Source organism: Heteronotia binoei, chromosome 21, assembly GCF_032191835.1.
Source record: "Heteronotia binoei isolate CCM8104 ecotype False Entrance Well chromosome 21, APGP_CSIRO_Hbin_v1, whole genome shotgun sequence".
Lineage (NCBI taxonomy): Eukaryota > Metazoa > Chordata > Lepidosauria > Squamata > Gekkonidae > Heteronotia > Heteronotia binoei.
This window is the reverse complement of record NC_083243.1, coordinates 159,219,347-159,240,241: the sequence shown is the minus strand read 5'-3', so window position 1 is coordinate 159,240,241 and position 20,895 is coordinate 159,219,347. Positions and strand designations below refer to the sequence as shown.

The window sequence follows — 20,895 nt, the reverse complement described above, 5'->3', positions numbered from 1 at the left end:
GCTCACCCCTGGAACAGATGGTTGACTCATACAGAAGATAGTGTAAGCTTAGCAGTGGGGAGTCTTTACTTTAAAAGCTTGAGAAAATCTACAGTAGACAAGCATTATGTATGGTTGCATACTTATAAAACACAAAGCAATTAGTTTCAGTGTATTCTTAACTCCCCTTTATGAACAGTAATTGTGTATAACTGCAGAGAAGTGATATGTCTCCATTGGTTGATACTTAGAATAGCAAGTATAGGGTATGCCTCAGTTAGGAACTAGTTTCTAACAAAGGCCTTTACAAGAACTGAGCAAGGACTGAAGGGCCAGCACAGGCTCTGCCCACTCACTTCTATATGAGCTAAGAATCAGGCAAGATCCCTTGAACCAGGGGTGACCAAACTTGATAAACCTAAGATCCACATAGAATAAATGTCAGAAGTTTGAGAGCCACAGGACATGAACATCAGATGTTCAAGAGCCCAAGGGAGGAAGGGAGGCAAACAGATGGGTGGAGGAAGGGAGAGTAGAAAGAAAACAACTTTAACTTTAAAAGCATTTTCCAAGTCTCTGGCTGGCTTAACAAAATGATTTAAAGAGACTTTAAATGCCTTCTCCAAGCTGGCCAATGGGGCAGTGGGGGCTTCCGAGAGCCACACGATATGTGTGAAAGAGCCACATGTGGCTCCCGAGCCACAGTTTGGCCACCCCTGCCTTGAACTTTCTCCTCCTCAATATGAACAAAGACCCTTTTGAGTCATATTTGCAAACCATGTCACAGATGAATGGAATGACTGAGGTGCAAAAAAAGGGAAACTTCTCCAAAAGCCTCCACTGCTATTCTTACAGGCAGTGGATGGGTTAAGGACCCTTATTTCCTTATCTTTCACTTGCACCAGCGAAAACAGCAACAGGCAAAAAACAGGGATGGTGGATGAAGAGCAGCACTGAATAGTATGAGCCTGGATGCTGGAATGAGTCACCAGCTGCCTACTCCCATCTTGGTTGTCACTCAAGAGTTGAATTCAACACCCAATGTTGAATTCAATATGCTTAAATCTATTGGAATAAGATTCAAGGTTACTGAATTCTACAATGAGAGCTTTTCTACGGCTATGCAACGCAGAATGGTGAGGTGCTGTCTTATTAATATCTTTCACTTTGTATCTCAGAAGTCAGCAGCATTGTAAGTAATCATTTCTATGCAGCAGCAAGTTTCTGTCCATACCCAGTCCCAGGCACTACATAAATTCAGCAGAACAACCCTGGGAAATAAGACAACGGTGTTACAGTATGCTACAAAACAAACTTTACCATTGGTTTATTATACAGTACACGCACCACTCCCAGAGTGATTAACAAAATCTGAGGTTAATTAAAGATAACCTCACACCTTTGAGATATGGTTGTTGAAAGTCCAACTACTGAAATAGACTGGTCCTGGTACTCCAACATACAGCTAGCCCAGAAGTTGTAGTATTAATATCCTGACAGCTGCAGCTATACAATTCTCCCCACCCTTAATAGTTGTATTCAGTGCCTATACATACTTTGCCTTGTAAGACAGAGAGCAGTAAATGAATGAGAAAAGATGGAAACACCACTCCACCTAGCCAACTGCCCTCACCAAACCTAGTTTGCTATTATCTTTAAAACTGCCACTGCATTATCTTTGAGATCCATTTTATTTACCTGTCCAAGTCATGCCTGGAACATGCACCTTTATCACCCCACCTGGCAGGGTACTTTAAATCACACTGAATAATTTTGCAGTACAGCCCTGACACTCCTAAAAATGTCTCTTTCCCAAGATCACAGCAACCATCCCTTTAACATGCTTCAGCGGCATAATTTTCAGGGAAGATCTCACCTCTAGCCATTCTAGGTATCACTTTTTATTGCCTATTATTTACAGCATGGCAGGCAGCCAATAAAGCTCTCGGTGGAATTCTAAATCTGTTCAGACTCTATAAGGAATCTTTGTCTTTGAAGAGTAGAATTCAATGTCAAATCTCTTAGGTTTCTCAACTGACAATTTATTACATCACATCTTCTTCAGCATATAAACGGATATAAAAGACTCCCAAGATTCTTTCAAAGGAGTTAGAAGAACACACTCACAGCCTTATTTCAGAGCAAGTCTTGAACACATTTTAAATGTCCTCATTGGCACAGAAGAAACACTTTTGTAGTTGCACAAATTTGTGAAGTGTTTAATGTGCTAAACTGCACAATGGAAATATTTACAGGCTGTTCTACTTAACAGGAAAACCTGCAAAGGTTCTACTTTTTAAAATTCTGCAATCAGGAAAACCAGTTTTGGGATGTTTCATGTATGCCATCAAAATACCATGCAAATTAAGGACATGATTGTGCATTTACATAATGCTGGTTACAGAATTTTTAGTAGTTAGTTGTGATAAACTAGGTAGACAAAGCACAGATACTTCAAAGAAAGAGCAGTCTTAAACTCAAGGGTACAGTAGTGTACTGGGCCTCATATTAAAGAAAGCAGATGTGTTCACAAAATATGGCTTCTTAACCCATTCTACAATAAAATATCTTCTGGCTAATGAATTTTAACAAGTAGGCATGCTAACAGTGCTCTGATATTCAGCTGGAAGTAAATGTAAAGTTTCATTCCATCCACTGCAGAAATAATTCTCTACAGCTTCTAAGGCTCTTTTGCTGTGAATTAAGGATTCCACAGCCTTCCCCCCCCCCTTAGTGCCAGAACTTCCTTCCAAGCCATATTTGCATCTCCATTTGCACATCACCCTGTGAATGTCATGAGCAGGTATAGTGGGCCAGGGGAGGCCAAAGGTGGCAAAGGCTGTCTGGGTAGAGAAGTTAGGAAACAGAAGCAGGATGGCTGAAGAAGTGGCAATGGAGTAGTAGGATGAAGAGATTGAACTTGAAGGAGGTTAGGGGTGGTGGAGACAGACTGATGAGCCATGCAGAGCAAAAACGGCAATAAGTGACATGTAGCTGAAGATGACAGACCAAGAAGAACAAAGAGCTGAGAAAAAGCATTAGAATCTATAAATATGAAAGATGATATGCAAGCTGGACATGTAAGGAAGTTTTGGAAGTCAAAGAACTTTGGAAGACTAAAGAGTTAAACAAACCACAAGACCAGAAAGCTTGGGTGGGGCAGGTGGTGACTATGGAGGGGCTGGCTTTCACATTGATTTAAACCAAACAGACATTCAGCTAGAAGCCTCTCATGTTTTTCTCTATACAAATGAAAAACAAGATAGTAATGCTTTCAAAAAGCTTATTCTCTAAAAGCCTTGCCTGTTACCAATTAATGGTTCTCCAGAAGCACCAAGAGCTGAGTAGTCCATGCCATAAAAATTCAGCCCCAAAAGAATTTTACTTCTCCATTTTGATTCAGGATCCAGTATTTGAACACAGGCTCGCATCCAGGGCAAAGGAGAATTAGGGCCAGGCCTGCATGACAATGAAGAAATACAATAGAAGTCAACTAATAGATTTTCCCTAAATGACAACAGCATTTTAATGAATCTCTGTCCTAAGAAGATCCATAATTCCCAAATCAAGTCACATTTTTGATAGCCAGAAGCTGTGAATTGCACTGCACTGATTGGTCTTTAAAATTCTCAGAATGACATCTGTGAGTATGCATGTGATGATCTTTCAAATATAAAGTATTGTTCACCTATGACATTTCGCATGAGGTTGTCAAGAGCACATACTTCAGATATTCAGAATAAAGTGATTTAAGTGGGGACAGGAAATCTTGCTCCATGTCTAGCATAGTTTGCTGCAACTGTAAATTGGTTCTCTGCAGTATATCCATCATTGGCTGACACCATCTTGGCATCTGGCTGATAAAAAGCCTGAATGTCTTGCATTTTATGCTATACAAAAGGAAAAATGTATACATTCTTAGGACAAGCTACTGGATGACTTTCTTTATCTTGTGTGTATACTTCTGACAGTAGAGATAACTAGATACAAATGTGTAAGGCCCTCTGATACAGTGAAAAGAAATGCTAATTTGGATTTACTGAGCAACTGCCAGAGCTGTTTCAAAGCAAAGGGGGAGAGCAGCAAACAAAGGATGATTGTCCACTGGCCCTCCTACAGGAACAGTATTGAACATGGGAGTTGTAAAGAAAAATGGTTCCTCACAAAGTCCTGTGTAAAAATCTTTGGTTCAGGCTTGAGAGGCCTGCAAATTCTTTCCCAGAGACACTGTCTGAGACAACAGTTAGTGTGACCTTGTTAGTGCAGATTGCTTATATCTGGAAGAGAAGGGAGTACCACTCTTGCCTTGGTCTTTCAATTAGCAAATACCAAAGCCCTTGAAATATTTATATCCCACCTGCAATAACCTGCAATAAGTTTAATTTCTCTCCCCTGGTAAATCACGTTCGTGGCAACTCTGAGAGTTACTTCACCTCTCAGGTTTCTGATTGGCTCAATCAGGACGAGGGTCCATCAGAATCCTTTTCTAAAAATCTAGTTAGCTTTTGGTTGTTGTGGGCTTAGTGACTACTTGGCATGAAGCATCTCAGTGGTTGCTCAGCTTAGCTTTGCTAGTAGTTGCTCCTGTGTGAGCTATTGCCCTCTTTATCTCTGAAGACCAGATTTTTTTTTGCTGAACCTAACAGCCTTTGGATTTACAACTGGTAATTTGGAACTTTGTTTTCTGTGCTAGCTAAGCTGGATAAGCATAGAGTTTGCTATTTTATTCCTTCACAGTCTTGTCTCTTTTAAAATGTTTTTGCACCTTAATAAAATCATTATATCTTTACCTTGTTCTGGTTTTTTTTAAATAATAACAAACTTTATTGAATATCAAAAGGAAAAACAGATTAACAGATTACATCTCCGAACAATAAAATATCCATGTGCATAACAAAAAGAATGTTCTGTCAAACATAAGGCTCGGTCAAGTTAACTGTACAATAATCCTGAACAAACAAAAACATATATACATAATAAGTATGACATTTGGCGATATTTGATTTGTTAGTGGTATGTTAATAATGTAAAAATATCAGATTGATTTGTTGCTGCTGAATCATATGAATGCTTCAATTTCCAACTCAAGAAGGGCAACCATTTTTCTTGAAAAGAACACCTCTGAGTTGGCTTCTTAGGTGCTTGTTTGAAGTCTGCTATTTTATCTAAAAGGAAGTATTCTCAAAGCTTTTCAACCCATTGTTGCAGGGAGGGAGGATTCTTAGGAGGAAAGCCAGTGTGGTGTAGTGGTTAAGTGTGCGGACTCTTATCTGGGAGAACCAGGTTTGATTCCCCACTCCTCCACTTACAACTGCTGGAATGGCCTTGGGTTAGCCATAGCTATTGCAGGCGTTGTCCTTGAAAGGGCAGCTGCTGTGAGAGCCCTCTCAGCCCCACCCACCTCACAGGGAGTCTGTTGTTGGGGGAGAAGACAAAGGAGATTGTAAGCTGCTCTTGGTCTCTGATTCAGAGAGAAGGGTGGGATATAAATCTGCAGTCTTCTTCTAAGACTGCCATTTTAAGGCTACAGTGTATTTTGCTGCCGTAAGCATTAATGAAATAAGTTCCAAATGAGGATTGGAAGATGTTCTTTTATCCCAAATATTTAAAAGTAAAGGTTGGGGCAATAGCGGTATAAAGCCCTTGGTAATCTCCTCAATACGCTGAAGAATTAACCGACAAAACTTAATTTACGACTGGACAACTCCACCAATTATGATATAATGTTCCTTTGTAACTACACCGTTTATTACAAAGTGGGGAAGCATTCAGTACCATATGAGAAATTTTGGAGGGAGATAAATACCAACGAGCAATCAGCTTATATTCTTGTAGCTGAACATTGAGAGATTTAGATCGTAATGAAGGAGATTGTCATGTTTGGTACCACTGTTCTTTAGGATGGTGGTGAGGTCCTTATTCCAGGCAGATTGATAAGATAAAGAAGAAGCCGATCGCTGAGCTATTAACGTTTTATATATTAAGGAGATCATTCCCTTTACTGGGACTGTGTCAAAGTATAACAATTTTTCAAAGGAGGTTAGAAGTATGCATAAAGCAGGGGTGAAGGAATAAGAGTTGAGAAGGCTCCTTACCTGAAAGTATTCAAATCAAGGTATGGAATATGCTATCCCAGATTCTAACTGAGATTTGGTTTTCAGGGTGCCCTGCGATAAGATCAATGAATCTAGTGAGGTTTGCTGCCTCCCAGGCCCGAAAGTATCCTGCTATGTTCCCTGATTGGAACTACATTTTATGAATTCCATCAGTGGAGATCTGGGAGGGGAGAGAAGTCTGTGCACTCTATACCATGTTTTAAATAACACTTTTAAAAAGGGGTTAAAAGATTGAATTTTAAGATGTCTGCACCATCAGGATTGTTTAAAAGTAGTGTTAGAGAGGCAGGACTCATCTAAGTTTTTCCATTCTGCTGCATGAGAGGTCCTGTAAAATTTTACTAAGCTTGTTAGAATATAGCCTCATAGTATCCTCTAATGTCTGGTGCTGCGAAGCCACCTTGCTGGTATGGTCTCCGAAGAGTATTAAAGTGTACTCTTGGTTTTTTATTGGACCATATGAAAGAGTTAATAATAATAATAATAATAATAATAATAATAATAATAATAATAATAATAAATTTATTTTTGTATCCCGCCCTCCCCCGCCAAAGGCAGGCTCAGGGCGGCTAACAGGCATGGTAAGTACCATGGTACAATAAAATACAATCATTAATATAAACAATTAAATAAATTAAGTTACATTCATAAATTAAACTAGAACTTAATTACAAGAGAAAACCATTCTGATTTATCATTTAAGGTGCTACATTCAGAGTGTGTATGGAATGGCTGTCATATCTTGGGCTTCATCCAAAAGTGAGCTGAAAGAGAGCGGTTTTGCAAGCCCTGCGAAACTGGTTTAGGTCTCGCAGGGCTCGCACCTCCTCTGGTAGTTGATTCTACCATTGGGGAGCCAATGTTGAGAAGTCTTGCTCCCTCGTTGATTTAAATCTAGCCTCCCTTGGTCCAGGGATTTTTAAAAGGTTTTGAGAACTAGATCTCAGTGCTCTCTGAGGAACATATGGGGAGAGGCGGTCCCTAAGGTAGGCAGGTCCTCGGCCATATAGGGCTTTAAAGGTAATAACCAGCACCTTGTAGCGAACTCGGAACACAATTGGCAGCCAGTGCAGTCCCCGCAGCCGAGGCTGTACGTGTTCCCACCGAGGTAGTCCCACTAACAGCCTGGCTGCCGCATTCTGCACTAGCTGCAACTTCCGGGTTCTGTACAGGGGCAGCCCCATGTAGAGGGCATTACAGTAGTCTAATCTCGAGGTGACCGTTGCATGGATCACAGTTGCCAGGTCGCCACGTTCCAAGAAGGGGGCCAGCTGCCTCACCCTTCTAAGGTGGAAAAAGGCGGATTTAGCAGTGGCAGCTATCTGGGCTTCCATTGTCAGGGAAGGCTCCAGTAGCACTCCCAAACTTTTGACCCTGCACACTGGTATCAGTGACGCACCATCAAAAGTTGGTAGGGAGATCTCCCCTCCAGGCCCGCCACGGCCTACGCAAAGGACCTCAGTCTTCGCTGGATTCAGTTTCAGCCCGCTCAGCCTGAGCCAACCAGCCATGGCTTGCAACGCCCAGTCCAGGTTTATAGGGACATCATCAGTCCGGCCGTCCATCAGTAGATAGAGCTGGGTGTCATCAGCGTACTGGTGGCAACCCAGCCCATACCCCCGGGCGATCTGGGCAAGGCGGCGCATGTAGATTTTAAACAACATCGGGGAGAGAACCGCCCCCTGAGGCACCCCACAATTAAGTGGGCGTCTCTGGGACAGCTCCCCTCCAATCGCCACCCTTTGTCCCCGACCTTCCAGGAAGGAGGAGAGCTACTGTAAGGCTAGCCCCCGAATTCCTGCACCGGCGAGGCGGCTGGTCAACAGCCGATGGTCGACCATATCGAACACGGCCGATAGGTCTAACAACAGCAACACTGCCGAGCCGCCTCGATCCAGGTGTCACCGGAGATCATCCATCAGGGCGACCAGAACTGTCTCCGTCTCATGGCCCGGGCGGAAGCCGGACTGGCATGGATCTAAGGTGGAAGCGTCATCCAGAAATTCCTGTAATTGCGACGCCACAGCCCTCTCTATGATTTTGCCCAAAAAGGGCAAGTTTGAGACCGGCCAGTAATGGGCCAATTCGGCCGGATCTGATGTAGCCTTTTTCAAGAGAGGGCGGACCACTGCCTCCTTCAGGGGTGTTGGAAAGGACCCCTCTGAAAGAGATCTATTTATGATGTCCCGTATAGGACATCTTAGCTCCTCCTGGCAAGCCTTAATTAGCCAGGAGGGGCATGGGTCCAGATCACAGGTTGTTGGGCGCGCAGTGACAAGGATTCTGTCAACTTCCTCCAAGCTGAGTGGGTCAAAGCAGTCCAAGATCAAACCATGCATTGGGCCTCGAGTTCACTTACTGTATCTAAATTGGCAGGGCAGTCGTGGTGGAGCGACTGGATCTTGTAAGCAAAAAATTTCGCAAAAGCCTCACAGCCTATCTCCAATTCCTTAACGTTTGGATTGCCCTGAAGCAATGTAGTAAAATTCCAAATTATCCTAAACAATTGTGCCGGGCGCGAATTTGCTGACGCAATCTTAGCCGCAAAGTATGTTTTCTTTGCGGCCTTGATTGCCATCTCATAGGACCTCATAATCTTCCTATAAGTTGTTCTAGTCGCTTCGTCACGGGTGCGCCGCCATTGCCTCTCTAGCCGTCTGAGACCTTGTTTCAGCTGGCATAACTCCGGGGTATACCATGGGGCCAGCCTAATCCGAGGTCGTAGAGGGCGTTGAGGTGCGATTTCATCAATGGCCCTAGAGAGCCGGGTATTCCAGGTCTCCACTAGGCCACTGAGAGAATCGCCAGAGGGCCAGGGGTCCCGCAGAGCCATTTAGAACCATTCTGGGTCCATCTGGCTCCGCGGGCGAGCCATAATGGGCTCGTTGCCTAAACAGGTTTGGGGTGGCATATCTACACGAGCCCTGAGGGTGAGGTGGTCCGACCATGGCACCGCTTCAGTGGTTATATCGCCCACCGTAACCCCGGCCGCAAAGATCAGGTCTAACATGTGCCCGGCCTGGTGCATGGGGGTTGTAACAAATTGAGAGAGTCCTAGCGTCGCCATGGAAGAAACTAGGTCCGTCGCCTGACTGGAGGTCTGGTCGTCAGCATGGACGTTGAAGTCACCCAGGATCACCAGCCTTGGGTGCTCTAGCGCCCAGCCTGTCGCCGCCTCGAGTAGGGATGATAAGAAGCTAGCTGGTGCGTTAGGCGTACGGTACACCAGCCAGATCGCCAACCCCTCTCCAGCCTCCCATGCCAGACCGGCATATTCAATACCCTCGATCCTTGGGGCCGGGAGCACCCTAAAGGAGTAATGAGGTCTTATTATTAATGGACCTGGCATTGCATAACACCAATGACGAAGGCGAGTTATTCAGCCTGGCCCTACTACCTGTCACCCTTGGGATGGGACGCAGATTGGAGGACATTGGAGCACTGTCTTGTCTCAGTCTTCCTCCTTTACCCCGTCTGCTCCCACCGCCATACCTCCCCCTCCCCAGGAGCACTGGAATCCCTGGACCAGCCATTCCCCGCTTTGATCATCGTTTGCCAAAGAGTTGATCATCGTTTGCCAGCTTTTTAGAAAAGATAATGGGATGTCAATAGGGAGAGCCCTAAAATAAAAGATGATTTTCAGTAGTAATACCATTTTTACTGGAAGGAATTTTTCCAGAAGTGACAACATTTTTGAGGACCAGTGTTGAGTATGCGTTTTGATTAAAGTTGTTATTTCCATGAGGTTATATTTTAGGAGGTTGTCTAGATTCAGAGGGACTTGAATACTCAAATACTTCCATTTTTGTGATGCCCACTTGTAGTGAAATGACCCCTTAATATATGCGGTTGTGTTTGGGAATAAATTAATTGGAAGTAATATTGATTTTTCATTATTAATAACCAAACCTGCTACTTTGCCAAAAGACAAAACATGATTTTGGATTTTAGGAAGAGAAACTTCAGGTTTAGAAACAAAAAGAACCATACCATGTGCAAAAAAGATTTATTTTTACTTTGTTCTTTCCCACAGGAATTCTATAAATCGAAGGATCATGGCGAAGCTTATTCACTAGAGGTTCTATGGTTAGGGCAAACAAAAGGGGTGAGCAGAGGCATCCCTCATGGGTACCTCTAGATAACAGAAAAATCCATTAATTTGGAGCATTGCTGTGGGAAAGGAATAAAGTGCTTTTATGGTGCTACAAAATTTTTGCCCAAATCTCACTGATGCCAATAAAGAATGCAAATACTTAGGCTCAACTGTATCAAAGGCCTTTTCGATGTCAAGCGCCAGTAAGCAAGTATTTGAGATGGAATTTTGACAACAATAAAATAAAGTTGTAATCAGTTTGTGAATATTATCTGTCATATCTCTTACCGGAATAAAACCCATCTGTTCAATTGATAAATCTTGTCTGATAATTTGTTGAAGACAATCAGTTAAGACATTAGTGAATACTTTGTAGTCTGTGTTCATTGGAAAGATAGGGTGATAGGATTTAGGGTCTGTCAAATCTCTATCCAGTTTTGGGAGAATTATAATTTTCGCTGATTGCCAAGAATGAGGGACAAAGCCTGAATCTATAATGTGATTAAAAGTATTAAGTAAATGTGGTAACAATGAGTCCTGCATAGTGTTATAGTATTCCACAATAAAGCCATCAGTGCCAGGGGCTTTATTAGATTTCATCGATTTGAGGGCTGCTAGGATTTCCATTTCATTAATATAGGTTCATCTTTTAAAAAAATGATGTTCATCTGAAAGTGGTTTAAAAACACCTTGTGAAGCAAGAAATCCATTAATGGATTCCAAGGATGAGTTGGTAGATTTTAAAGGTTTGCATTAAAAAGTTGGAAAGTACGAACAATTGATTTTGGATTAGAAACTAAAGATCCCGAAGCTTCTCCAATATATTGAATTCTAAGATCCTGAGAACGCTTTTTGACCTTCAAAGCTATATTTGGACCTTTATGACAGTAAGCCTGCTTGGTATACAGTAAATTACGTTTTATTTTTGTAGTTTTCAAGGTGGCAAGTTTGTCTCTATCCTCCGCTAACTTTTTATAATTTTTTTTACTACATGTGGCCTTATGTTGGGATTCTAATGTTTTAACAGTGGATATCGGTTCTGATTTTAATTTGTCTGTTTTCTTTTTAAAAACCGCAGAGATCATGTGACTGCGTAGAACTGCTTTATAAGCATCCCAGTCAGTCTGAGGTTGGATATCTTCAGTGCAATTATGGGCAAAGTACTCTTGAGTTAATTGTGACAATTTCTGCACTACAGAAGGGTCTTTTAGTAATATGTTATCCATGCGCCATGCAAATTTTTTTTCACTATCTGAGGTAGATAACATACAGCATGGTACAGCTGCATGATCACCATTGGTTCCATATCAGCTGAGGATACTGTTGCAGACAGAGAGGAGGAGATAAGGATATAATCAATCCAGGTGTAAGTTTGATGCAAATTAGAAAAATACATGAAGTCCCACTCCTTGGGGTGCAACAAACGGCAGATATCAACCAAATCAAAATCTTTTAGCAATTTGGAGAGACCTGTCTGACTTGAGTGTGATCCGGGACTATCTGCTTTTGGTTTTGTTGATTTTTTGTCTAAGTTAAGAGCAACCACAAAGTTAAGATCTGTGTCTAGAATAAGCGAGCCATTTTGGAAACTCTGGAGATTAAGTAAAAGATCTTTTATATATCCTAGTTAGCCAGCGTTTGGGGCATATGCTGATGCTATCATGATCAGAGTTCCATTTATTTTGCCTTTAAGAAAAACAAAATGACAGGATGCATCAGAGGTCATGTCCACATACTCAAATTGAACTGATTTGGATATCAATATGGCAACTCCTCGCACGTGCAAGGACCCAGGGACACTATAATGAAAAGGAAAACTAGGGGAATTAAATAAGTAATTTTGGTCATTTTTAAAATGAGTCTCCTGTAAGAGAACTATATTTGCTTTCATTTTCTTGGGGTATGTGCGAATACATTTAGCCTTTTTAACGTTATTGATCCCCTTGCAATTTAGCATAAGTATTTTAAGATTACCCATAATCCATGATTTGTGGCCCTTATAGTTAACAAGAGAGTGAGGAAGGCAGTAATGGGATACAATCTCAAAAATGACAGAATGATCTCCGTCCATATCCAAGACAAACCATTCAATATCACAGTAATCCAAGTCTATGCCCCAACCACTGATGCAGAAGAGGCTGAAGTGGACCAGTTCTATGAAGATCTACAACACCTTCTAAAATTAACACCAAAAAAAGATGTCCTCCTCATCATAGGGGACTGGAATGCCAAAGTAGGAAGTCAAAAGGTAACCAGAACAACTGACAAGTTTGGCCTTGGAGAACAAAATGAAGCCGGGCAAAGGCTAATAGAGTTTTGTCAAGAGAACAAGCTGGTCATAGCGAACACCCTCTTCCAACAACTCTACATGTGGACATCACCTGATGGGCAACAGAGAAATCAGATTGATTATAAACTCTGCAGTCAAAGATGGAGAAGCTCCTTACAGTCAGCAAAAACAAGACCTGGAGCTGACTGCGGCTCAGATCATGAGCTACTCATCGCAAAATTGAGGCTTAAACTGAAGAAAACTGGGGAAGCCATTAGGCCATTCAGGTTTGACCTTGATCACATCCCTTATGAATATACAGTGGAGGTGAAGAATAGGTTTAAGGAACTAGAATTGATAGACAGAGTGCCTGAAGAAATATGGAGGTTCGTGACATTGTACAGAAAGCAGCAATCAGCACCATCCCAAAGAAAAAGAAAGGCAAGAAAGCAAAGTGGCTGTCTGATGAGGCTTTACAAATAGCTGAGGAAAGAAGGAAAACGAAAGGCAAAAGTGAAAAGGAAAAATTCACCCAACTGAATGCAGATTTCCAGAGACCAGCAAGGAGAGATAAGGAGGCCTTCCTGAAGGAACAATGCAAAGCAATAGAGGAAAATAATAGAATGGGAAGGACAAGAGATCTATTCAAGAAAATTGGAGAAATCAAGGGAACCTTTCGTGCAAAGATGGCCATGATGAAGGATGAAAACGGTAGGGACCTAACAGAAGCAGAAGAGATCAGGAAGAGGTGGCAAGAATACACAGAAGAATGATACAAGAAGGATCTCAATGTCCCGGACAACCATGACAGTGAAATCGCTGACCTTCAGCCAGACATCCTGGAGTGTGAAGTCAAATGGGCCTTAGAAAGCATTACTAACAACAAAGCAAGCGAAGATGACGGTATCCCAGTTGAGCTATTCAAAGTCCTAAAAGATTATGCTGTTAAAGTAATGCACACATTATGTCAACAAATTTGGAAAACGCAACAGTGGCCACAGGATTGGAAAAGGTCAGTTTATATTCCAATCCCAAAGAAGGGTAACGCCAAAGAATGTTCAATCTATCACACCATTCCACTCATTTCACATGCCAGCAAGGTCATGTTAAATATCATACAAGCTAGGCTTCAGCAGTTTGTAGATCAGAAACTACCAGAAGTTCAAGCTGAGTTTCGGAGAGGTAGAGGAACTAGAGATCAAATTGCCAACATTCATTGGATTATGGAGAAAGCACGGGAGTATCAGAAAAATGTCTATTTCTGCTTCATTGACTATGCTAAAGCCTTTGATTGTGTGGAACACAACAAACTGTGGCAAGTCCATAAAGAGATGGGAGTACCAGACCACCTCACATGTCTCCTGAGAAACCTGTATAAAGGTCAAGAAGCAACGGTCAGAACGGGATATGGAACTGATTGGTTTAGAATAGGAAAAGAAGTTTGACACGGATGTATATTGTCACCCTGCTTATTTAATTTATGTGCAGAGTACATCATCCGGAATGTTGGCCTGGATGCAGCACAAATCAGAATTAAGATTGTCGGGGAAAACATCAACAACCTCAGATACGCAGATGACACCACTCTAATGGCAGAAAGTGAACAAGACCTAAAGAACCTCTTATTGAGAGTGAAAGAAGAGAGCACAAAAGTAGGCTTGAAACTCAACATCAAAAAAACTAAGATCATGGCATCTGGCCCCATCACACCTTGGCAAATAGAAGGGGACGACATGGACATAGTGACAGACTTCATATTTCTGGGATCCAAGATCACTGCAGATGGTGACTGTAGCCATGAAATTAAAAGATGTTTGCTCCTTGAAAGGATAGCTATGGCGAACCTGGGCAGTATAATAAAAAGTAGAGACATCACCCTGCCAACAAAAGTCCGTATAGTCAAACCAATGGTATTCCCAGTAGTAATGTATGGCTGTGAGAGCTGGACCATAAGGAAGGCCGAGCACAGAAGAATAGATGCTTTTGAGCTTTGGTGATGGAGAAGAAACTTGAGAGTCCCTTGGACTGCAAGAAGATCAAATCAATCAGTCCTAAGGGAAATCAATGCAGACTGTTCCCTGAAAGGTCAGATGCTGAAGCTGAAGCTCAAATACTTTGGCCACCAAATCAGAAGGGAGCACTCACTGGAGAAGATGCTGGGAAAGACAGAAGGCAAAAGAAGAAGGGGACAGCAAAAGATGAAATGGCTGGACAGAGTTACTGATGTAACAAACACGAATTTGAGCAGACTTTGGAGGATGGTGGAAGACAGGAGGGCCTGGCATGACTTTGTCCATGGGGTTGCAAAGAGTTCAACTCGACTGTGTGACTGAACAACAACAACAACAACAAGATTTCAAATGTGCTGATAGAAAGAATACCTAAAATACCCTTTGGGGGTGCTACCAATTGTAACCAGCCTAACTTATTGGGTACTAAGGTTTGGGAAGATGAGTACAAGGTGCTGCCCAGGAAGTTGGGTAACTATGCCAGATTCCTATAGGAACAATATTGCCATGAGAAGCCATACCATACAACCATATAAAAGATAAAACAGTAAAGTAGTTGCCAAAAAGTTTGGAAAGTACTAACCATACCACCCATTTTAAATAAAAAAAACCTAAGTGATAATGAGACTTATGAAACCTGCCCATATAAATAACCAGATGAGTTTGCATCTGCTGAACCATATATCTCATAACACTTAAAAATTTAAATGAGCCTAAATAAAGACTTTGTAGAACTAAAATTCTTTCCCCCATGGGATCATTTCACCAAGGTACATATGCAGAACAGTAATGAGCCTTATCAAAAATACCTATTACCTTGCCCCCTTCCTAACCCGCAACTCCCCTCCCGCCCCCAACTTCCCCAACCTTCAAAAACCACAGGAAAACTATCTCAAACATGTAAATAGCAAATAGAATGTAAAAAAAACCCATACCGAATTCTGTAAGTTCCCTGGCACGCGATCTCCACTTACATAAGGAAGTAACAGCTACAAAACAAATATAAGAAATACCAAGAAACATGAAAAGAATACACTTCCTTAATGGGAGAGGACCTGCTCAGTCCCTGTCTTGCACTGCTACACACATTGGAAGACTGAAGAGCTAAGAAACCCCGTCCGCCCCCCATCCCCCCATACGTTTGGGGAAGGAAACATGATAAAAAAGAGGAAATAAAATAGTATTGTAGAGCACCAATCTAAATATAAGAAAGACAAGAAGAAAGAAAAATCAACAGATCCTTCAGGCTTAATAGAGAGTGAGAAAGGTACAAAGACAGTTATCAGTATTTACATCTAGTACTGGAATCCTACTGGTCTTAGGGCCCTTATGCGGAGAAGTGATATCTCTCTTCTGTTTTTGCAAAGGCTTGCTTCTACCCATGTGTATGTCCAAGTCCAGGACTTGCAGGAGATGGCATCCAACGTCGATGTTTTCAATAGACCAAGATCTTCCCTTGCGATGTACTTTCAAGGTGGCTGTGGAGGTCCAGCAGTAATGAATTTCTGCTTCTGAGAGCTGGCCTTCCATCAATTTAAGTGCCCATCGGTTCTGGAGTGTTTCTGCCGCTTCCTCCTTAGTGTCAAACCCTCGCAGTTTCAAATTTCGTTCTTTAAATTTATTTTCAAGGATCATGATATGCTCTTTAGCCCATTTCTCATGAGTCTGTAGGCTTTGTGTACCTTCAGCATTAGCCAGGCTCATCTCCTTTGCTGATTCTGCAGTGTCCAATGTTTCTTTGAGTGATACTCTTTTTTAAATCATGTTTCCTCCCCCAAAGGTATGGGGGCGGACGGTATTTCTGAGCTCTTCAGTGATAGCCCTATATGGCCTGGAACCTGTCTACCTTTGGGACTGCCTCTCCCCATATGTACCCCAGAGAGAACTACGTTCAGGATCCCAAAATCTTCTTAAGATCCCTGGACCAAAAGAAGCTCGATTGTCCACCACCAGAGCAAGAGCATTCTCAGTAATAGCCCCCGCTCTGTGGAATGTCCTCCCCGAAAACATCAGGGCCCTGTGGGACCTGCCACAGTTCCACAGGGCCTGTCCAAACTTGCCTTCAATGGTTAAGGGGAGGTGGCTATTATTTCACAGCACCAAAAATCTCACTGAACTAACATAACTGAAATCAGAAACATCAGAATAACCAGAACAACAACGTGCATCTTGGACTTTTAATGCCTATAAGATGAATGGAAACGATGTTATTATATATTTTGTTTTTAACATTTTATGTTGCTTTTAATTGTTGTTAGCCTCCCTGAGCCCATCAGGGGAGGGCGGGATTTAAATCTGATTTTAAAAAATTTAGTTGGAGGCTTTCAATTTGATCTATCAAAGGGTGAATGCAATCTTGAAATTCAGACATAATGTCTTTCTTAAGAGATTTGATGGTGACTTGAAAAATCACTTCTGTAAAAGCAGCAGGCTTTGTTCGTGGGTTTGAGAACCTCTGGCAACCATGTTAGCTTCCAGTGATGGCGTAGAAGAAGGCCCCGAGGCTTCTTTAGGTTGTAAAAAGCTTTTAAGGGCACCCAAAATTAGATTTCAGCGATTTGGGTTTGAGCCCTTTGGACTTACCCATGCTATGAGAAGTGGATTAAAGAGAAATAATGTGCTCTAGCGATGATATGGAGGGGAGAGGGTGAGGAGCTTAGTCCTTATGCGTCCTTCCTCATCTAGGTTGACGCCCCACCCCCCATTCTGGATTTTTGCCTTCATCGACCTTCACCTACTGAATAATGCTTCAGTTTAAGAAACTCAGATTACAGTCCTACCCTACAGGAATGACTTTTCTTGTTAGCTTCCTGAGAAGCTAAGAGAATTCTCTTTTTGCTTCTGTGCTACTGGGACTAGTCAGAAAGGACTGATGGCAACCTACCTTAGACTAGAGTGAAAATTAGTCTCTGGTGTTTTGTAACTTTGTTTTCCCTTGTCTTCCTAACCAAAGAGTTCTCAGCCTGGGGTTGGGGTTAAGTGCCTGTTTACCAGGGTTAGGGACCTGTTTACCAAAATGAAAGTGCAAGCAAAAATATAATATACACAAGACAAAGAGAAAAGTAGATACTGTGCTTACTGTGCATTCTCAAAGAAATGTTTGTGTTGCTTCAGCTTATCTAACAGCACTAACTTGGAAATATTTATCTTCTGATTAAACCCATTAAAGCTGGCAGCACTAATATTTGTGCTAAATATTATAGAAATGGTCATACATAGTTGGCACTTAAACAACTAACTTAACTGTTTGAATGGCCATTAGTTACAACGATTGTTTAACTTAGTTAAGTTAAAATGACAGAAGAAGAATCAGAGACTCAGAGCGGCTTACAATCTCCTATATCTTCTCCACCCACAACAGACACAGGGTGGGTGGGGCTGAGAGGGCTCTCACAGCAGCTGCCCTTTCAAGCACAACTTCATGAGATAGCTATGGCTAACCCAAAGCCATTCCAGCAGGTGCAGGTGGAGGAGTGGGGAATCAAACCTGGTTCTCCCAGATAAGAGTCCACATACTTAACCAGTACACCAAACTGGCTCTCTTAAACTTAAACATCCAGTACAAACTGCATTCTTCAACTGTCCAGAATTTGACAAGCAAACAATTTTCCAGTTTTAATCCCTTGTAATCCTATTACCTTTGAGGAAATTAATAGATTTGTGAGGTCCAAGTATGCTCACTGATGTCATAGCTGCACCTCTGTAGCCCAGTTCAGCAGGCTTTAATTTCTGCTCTTAGTTAACTTACCGTTGTGGTGCTGAATAATCATATGTCATAAGGCTGAAGCTGTCCACTATTGGTGCTAGTTGATCAAATTCTTTCTTTGTGAACATTCCCAACTGGTCGGTTCTTTTAAAGAGAAAGAAAAAGGGAGATAGAGATCACTCCATTACCTGTATGGAACCCCTGGTTTGGTTTATAGAAGAATCAGAGGATTCTGTTCCTGCATTTGAAGTTCTTTAAACCTAGATGTAAAACATTTTTACTGATGTACTGTGTGTCTTTATGAAATCATAGTTCCCTTGCTACACTTAGAAACATCAGATTTGTGACAGAACGCAGCCTATATATGTTGATGGTGATGCCACAAGATCAGACCACTAGAACATAAGAAATGTTTCATTAAAATTCTTCGATATTCAGCTGTTATCATGATATATAAAATAATGTACAGTAAAAGCTTTGTTAAATGGTTCCTAGTTAACCGGCATGCTGGCTGATTCACTTGAGTGGGTGCTGGGTACAAGCACCGTTAACTAGTATATTTAAATCTTAATCCTAATTCTTTGAGGATGCCAGTTAACAGAGGTTTTACCATCTACAAACTTTATATCAAGACAGTTTACAATACGCTTTTAAATTGCATTAATCTCACTCTTTCCCAAAGGCTTTTGTGGTAGATTCATCATCAAACCACATAAAAACAAAAATGACTGTTAAAATGTTCAAGTTAAGTGCTAAATTCAAAGTACCGTGAACAGAGCTCCATTCATAGAATAGAAGGTTCCTATTACCCACAATACTTCCTTAAATGTTGCCTCCAGAATACAATGAACATCTACGAACAGTGCTAGTGTGGGAGGGATCTCTATGGGATTGGGACTGGTGCAAATTTACACATACCCCTTTGCCAGAAGTGTCCTTATACCATCCAAAAAACTTCGATTCTACCCATGATTTTGAGGAAATTTATACTAAGTGGCCATACTGTGGCTTATCTTGATGGTGATATTAATAACTCTGGCTTATATACTTTGGAAATTGCCAGCTTTCCATGACAAAGGCCACAATCTAAATTTGCATGCAAAACAATTCATCACAATTCCACAAGAAAGAAGAGCTGATTTTCATATCCTGCTTTTCTCTACCTTAAGGAGTCTTAGGCACATTTTGTGGTAGGTGGGGCTGAGAGAACGCTGGCTGCCCCTGTGTCACCCAGTAGGCTTCATGTGGAGGTGTGGAGAATCAAGCCCAATTCTCCAGATTAGAGTCCACTGCTCTTAACCACTACACCACACTAACGTTCATTTTGCATTTGCTTGTAGAACTCAAGATGACATATGTCTTGGCCTAGATGGCAACTGGAATTTGTGCATCACAATCCAAATGACCAGAAGGTATTATGAAGGGAAAATGGACCAATGTGTACTGCCTTGAGCCCTCTGGAGGAAGCATTGGATAAAAATATACTAAATAAACAGTGGGAAACAGTGGGAAAAACTAGTTGTGAGTTTCTCATAATTATGTCTGTTTTTGTCTGACACGCTAATGGAGCTGTAGCATTGGATGTAACGTTCTACACACACATATACATAATAGCATGCACACTGTTGTATAGGGGCCCTTGTTCTCATTGCCAAACTCTCCTTGCACCACAGCCAGCCACTATATGCATATTCAATTCCTGTAACCATCCACATGTTCATTCCCCTCCCACACACAGTACTGAATGAGTCAGGCACCTGAGGAGAATGGTCTTGAGGATAGAATCATAGAGTTGGAAGGGGCCATCCAGACCATCCATTCCACCCCCGGCTCAACAAATGGATACTTGTGAAGGAAGTGCAAAAGGGCCTACTTTGAAACAAGTGCTCTGGCTGTAAGGCTGCGCCCCTGGCAGCAGCCCCACAGGATTCTGCTTGCTTTTAAAGGGCAGCCTACATTCTACTTTGTATGTATGGGCCATGCAGTAAACTGACCAAAGCATTTTTTAAAGTACACTATTTTAAGGTTAGCTAACACTCTTGCATCCTGATTCTAAGCATATTTACTCAGAGGATAGTCACATCAATTTCAATAGAACCTATTTTCCATGTACACATATTACCAGAACATTTCCAAGACATAAAGTTACACACCTTGAAATTAAGCATTTTAAAAGGAAAATATTAATGTAACTGGGTATATTCAAAATATTATGACAGAATGTAACAGAGCTGAAAGCAAGCAAAGCAACAGTTTTTCTACTGAATGTTGGTGCAATCTGAAATGCAGATCAAATTAAATTGATAGCAAACACATTAGGAGCATTCGGTTTACATAAATGCATTTAGATTTTTTGCTTCATTCAATTATGAATTCCAACACTGAAATCTCTAATCTAAGCAGCTATAAAAATAAATCTACCCTTGAAATGTTCTATTATTACATTATCTTTATTTACAGCCAGGCTCCTGAGGTGCTGAGACATGAAACTCCATTTTAAAAAAAGCAAAAGTCAGGTTAAAAATATTGAACCTATTATTTTTCTTGCATAATAGATTGTTTGAGTGTGACAGATATGTGGTCTCCAGCTATTTAGCCAGCAACTGCATTAAGAATGTTAAACAGTATCTTGATAATAACCTTTAAACATAGAAGCTTGATTTTTCTCTACTTTCCCAGTAAGAGCAGATATTGTAGACGGGTTTAGGACAACATCTCTGATG

At 41.5% G+C, this 20,895-nt stretch overlaps 1 protein-coding gene across 2 annotated transcripts in view; it reads right to left on the bottom strand.

Annotated features, from left to right (window-relative positions):
• CHID1 (chitinase domain containing 1) overlaps window positions 1-20,895 on the bottom strand; it is a 221,879-nt gene that overhangs the window by 83,504 nt on the left and 117,480 nt on the right. Inside the window, exons 8-9 of one of the 2 annotated variants that reach the window (XM_060263023.1) lie at window positions 18,215-18,316; window positions 1,283-3,438 (exon numbers count right to left, since the gene is read on the bottom strand). The exons of the other annotated variant lie outside the window; for it this stretch is intronic. Of the exons in view, the coding sequence (XP_060119006.1) occupies window positions 3,270-3,438; window positions 18,215-18,316 (271 nt within the window). The 3' untranslated portion in view covers window positions 1,283-3,269. Of the gene's footprint in view, window positions 1-1,282; window positions 3,439-18,214; window positions 18,317-20,895 lie in introns of those variants that run through there. 2 annotated transcript variants of the gene reach the window in all.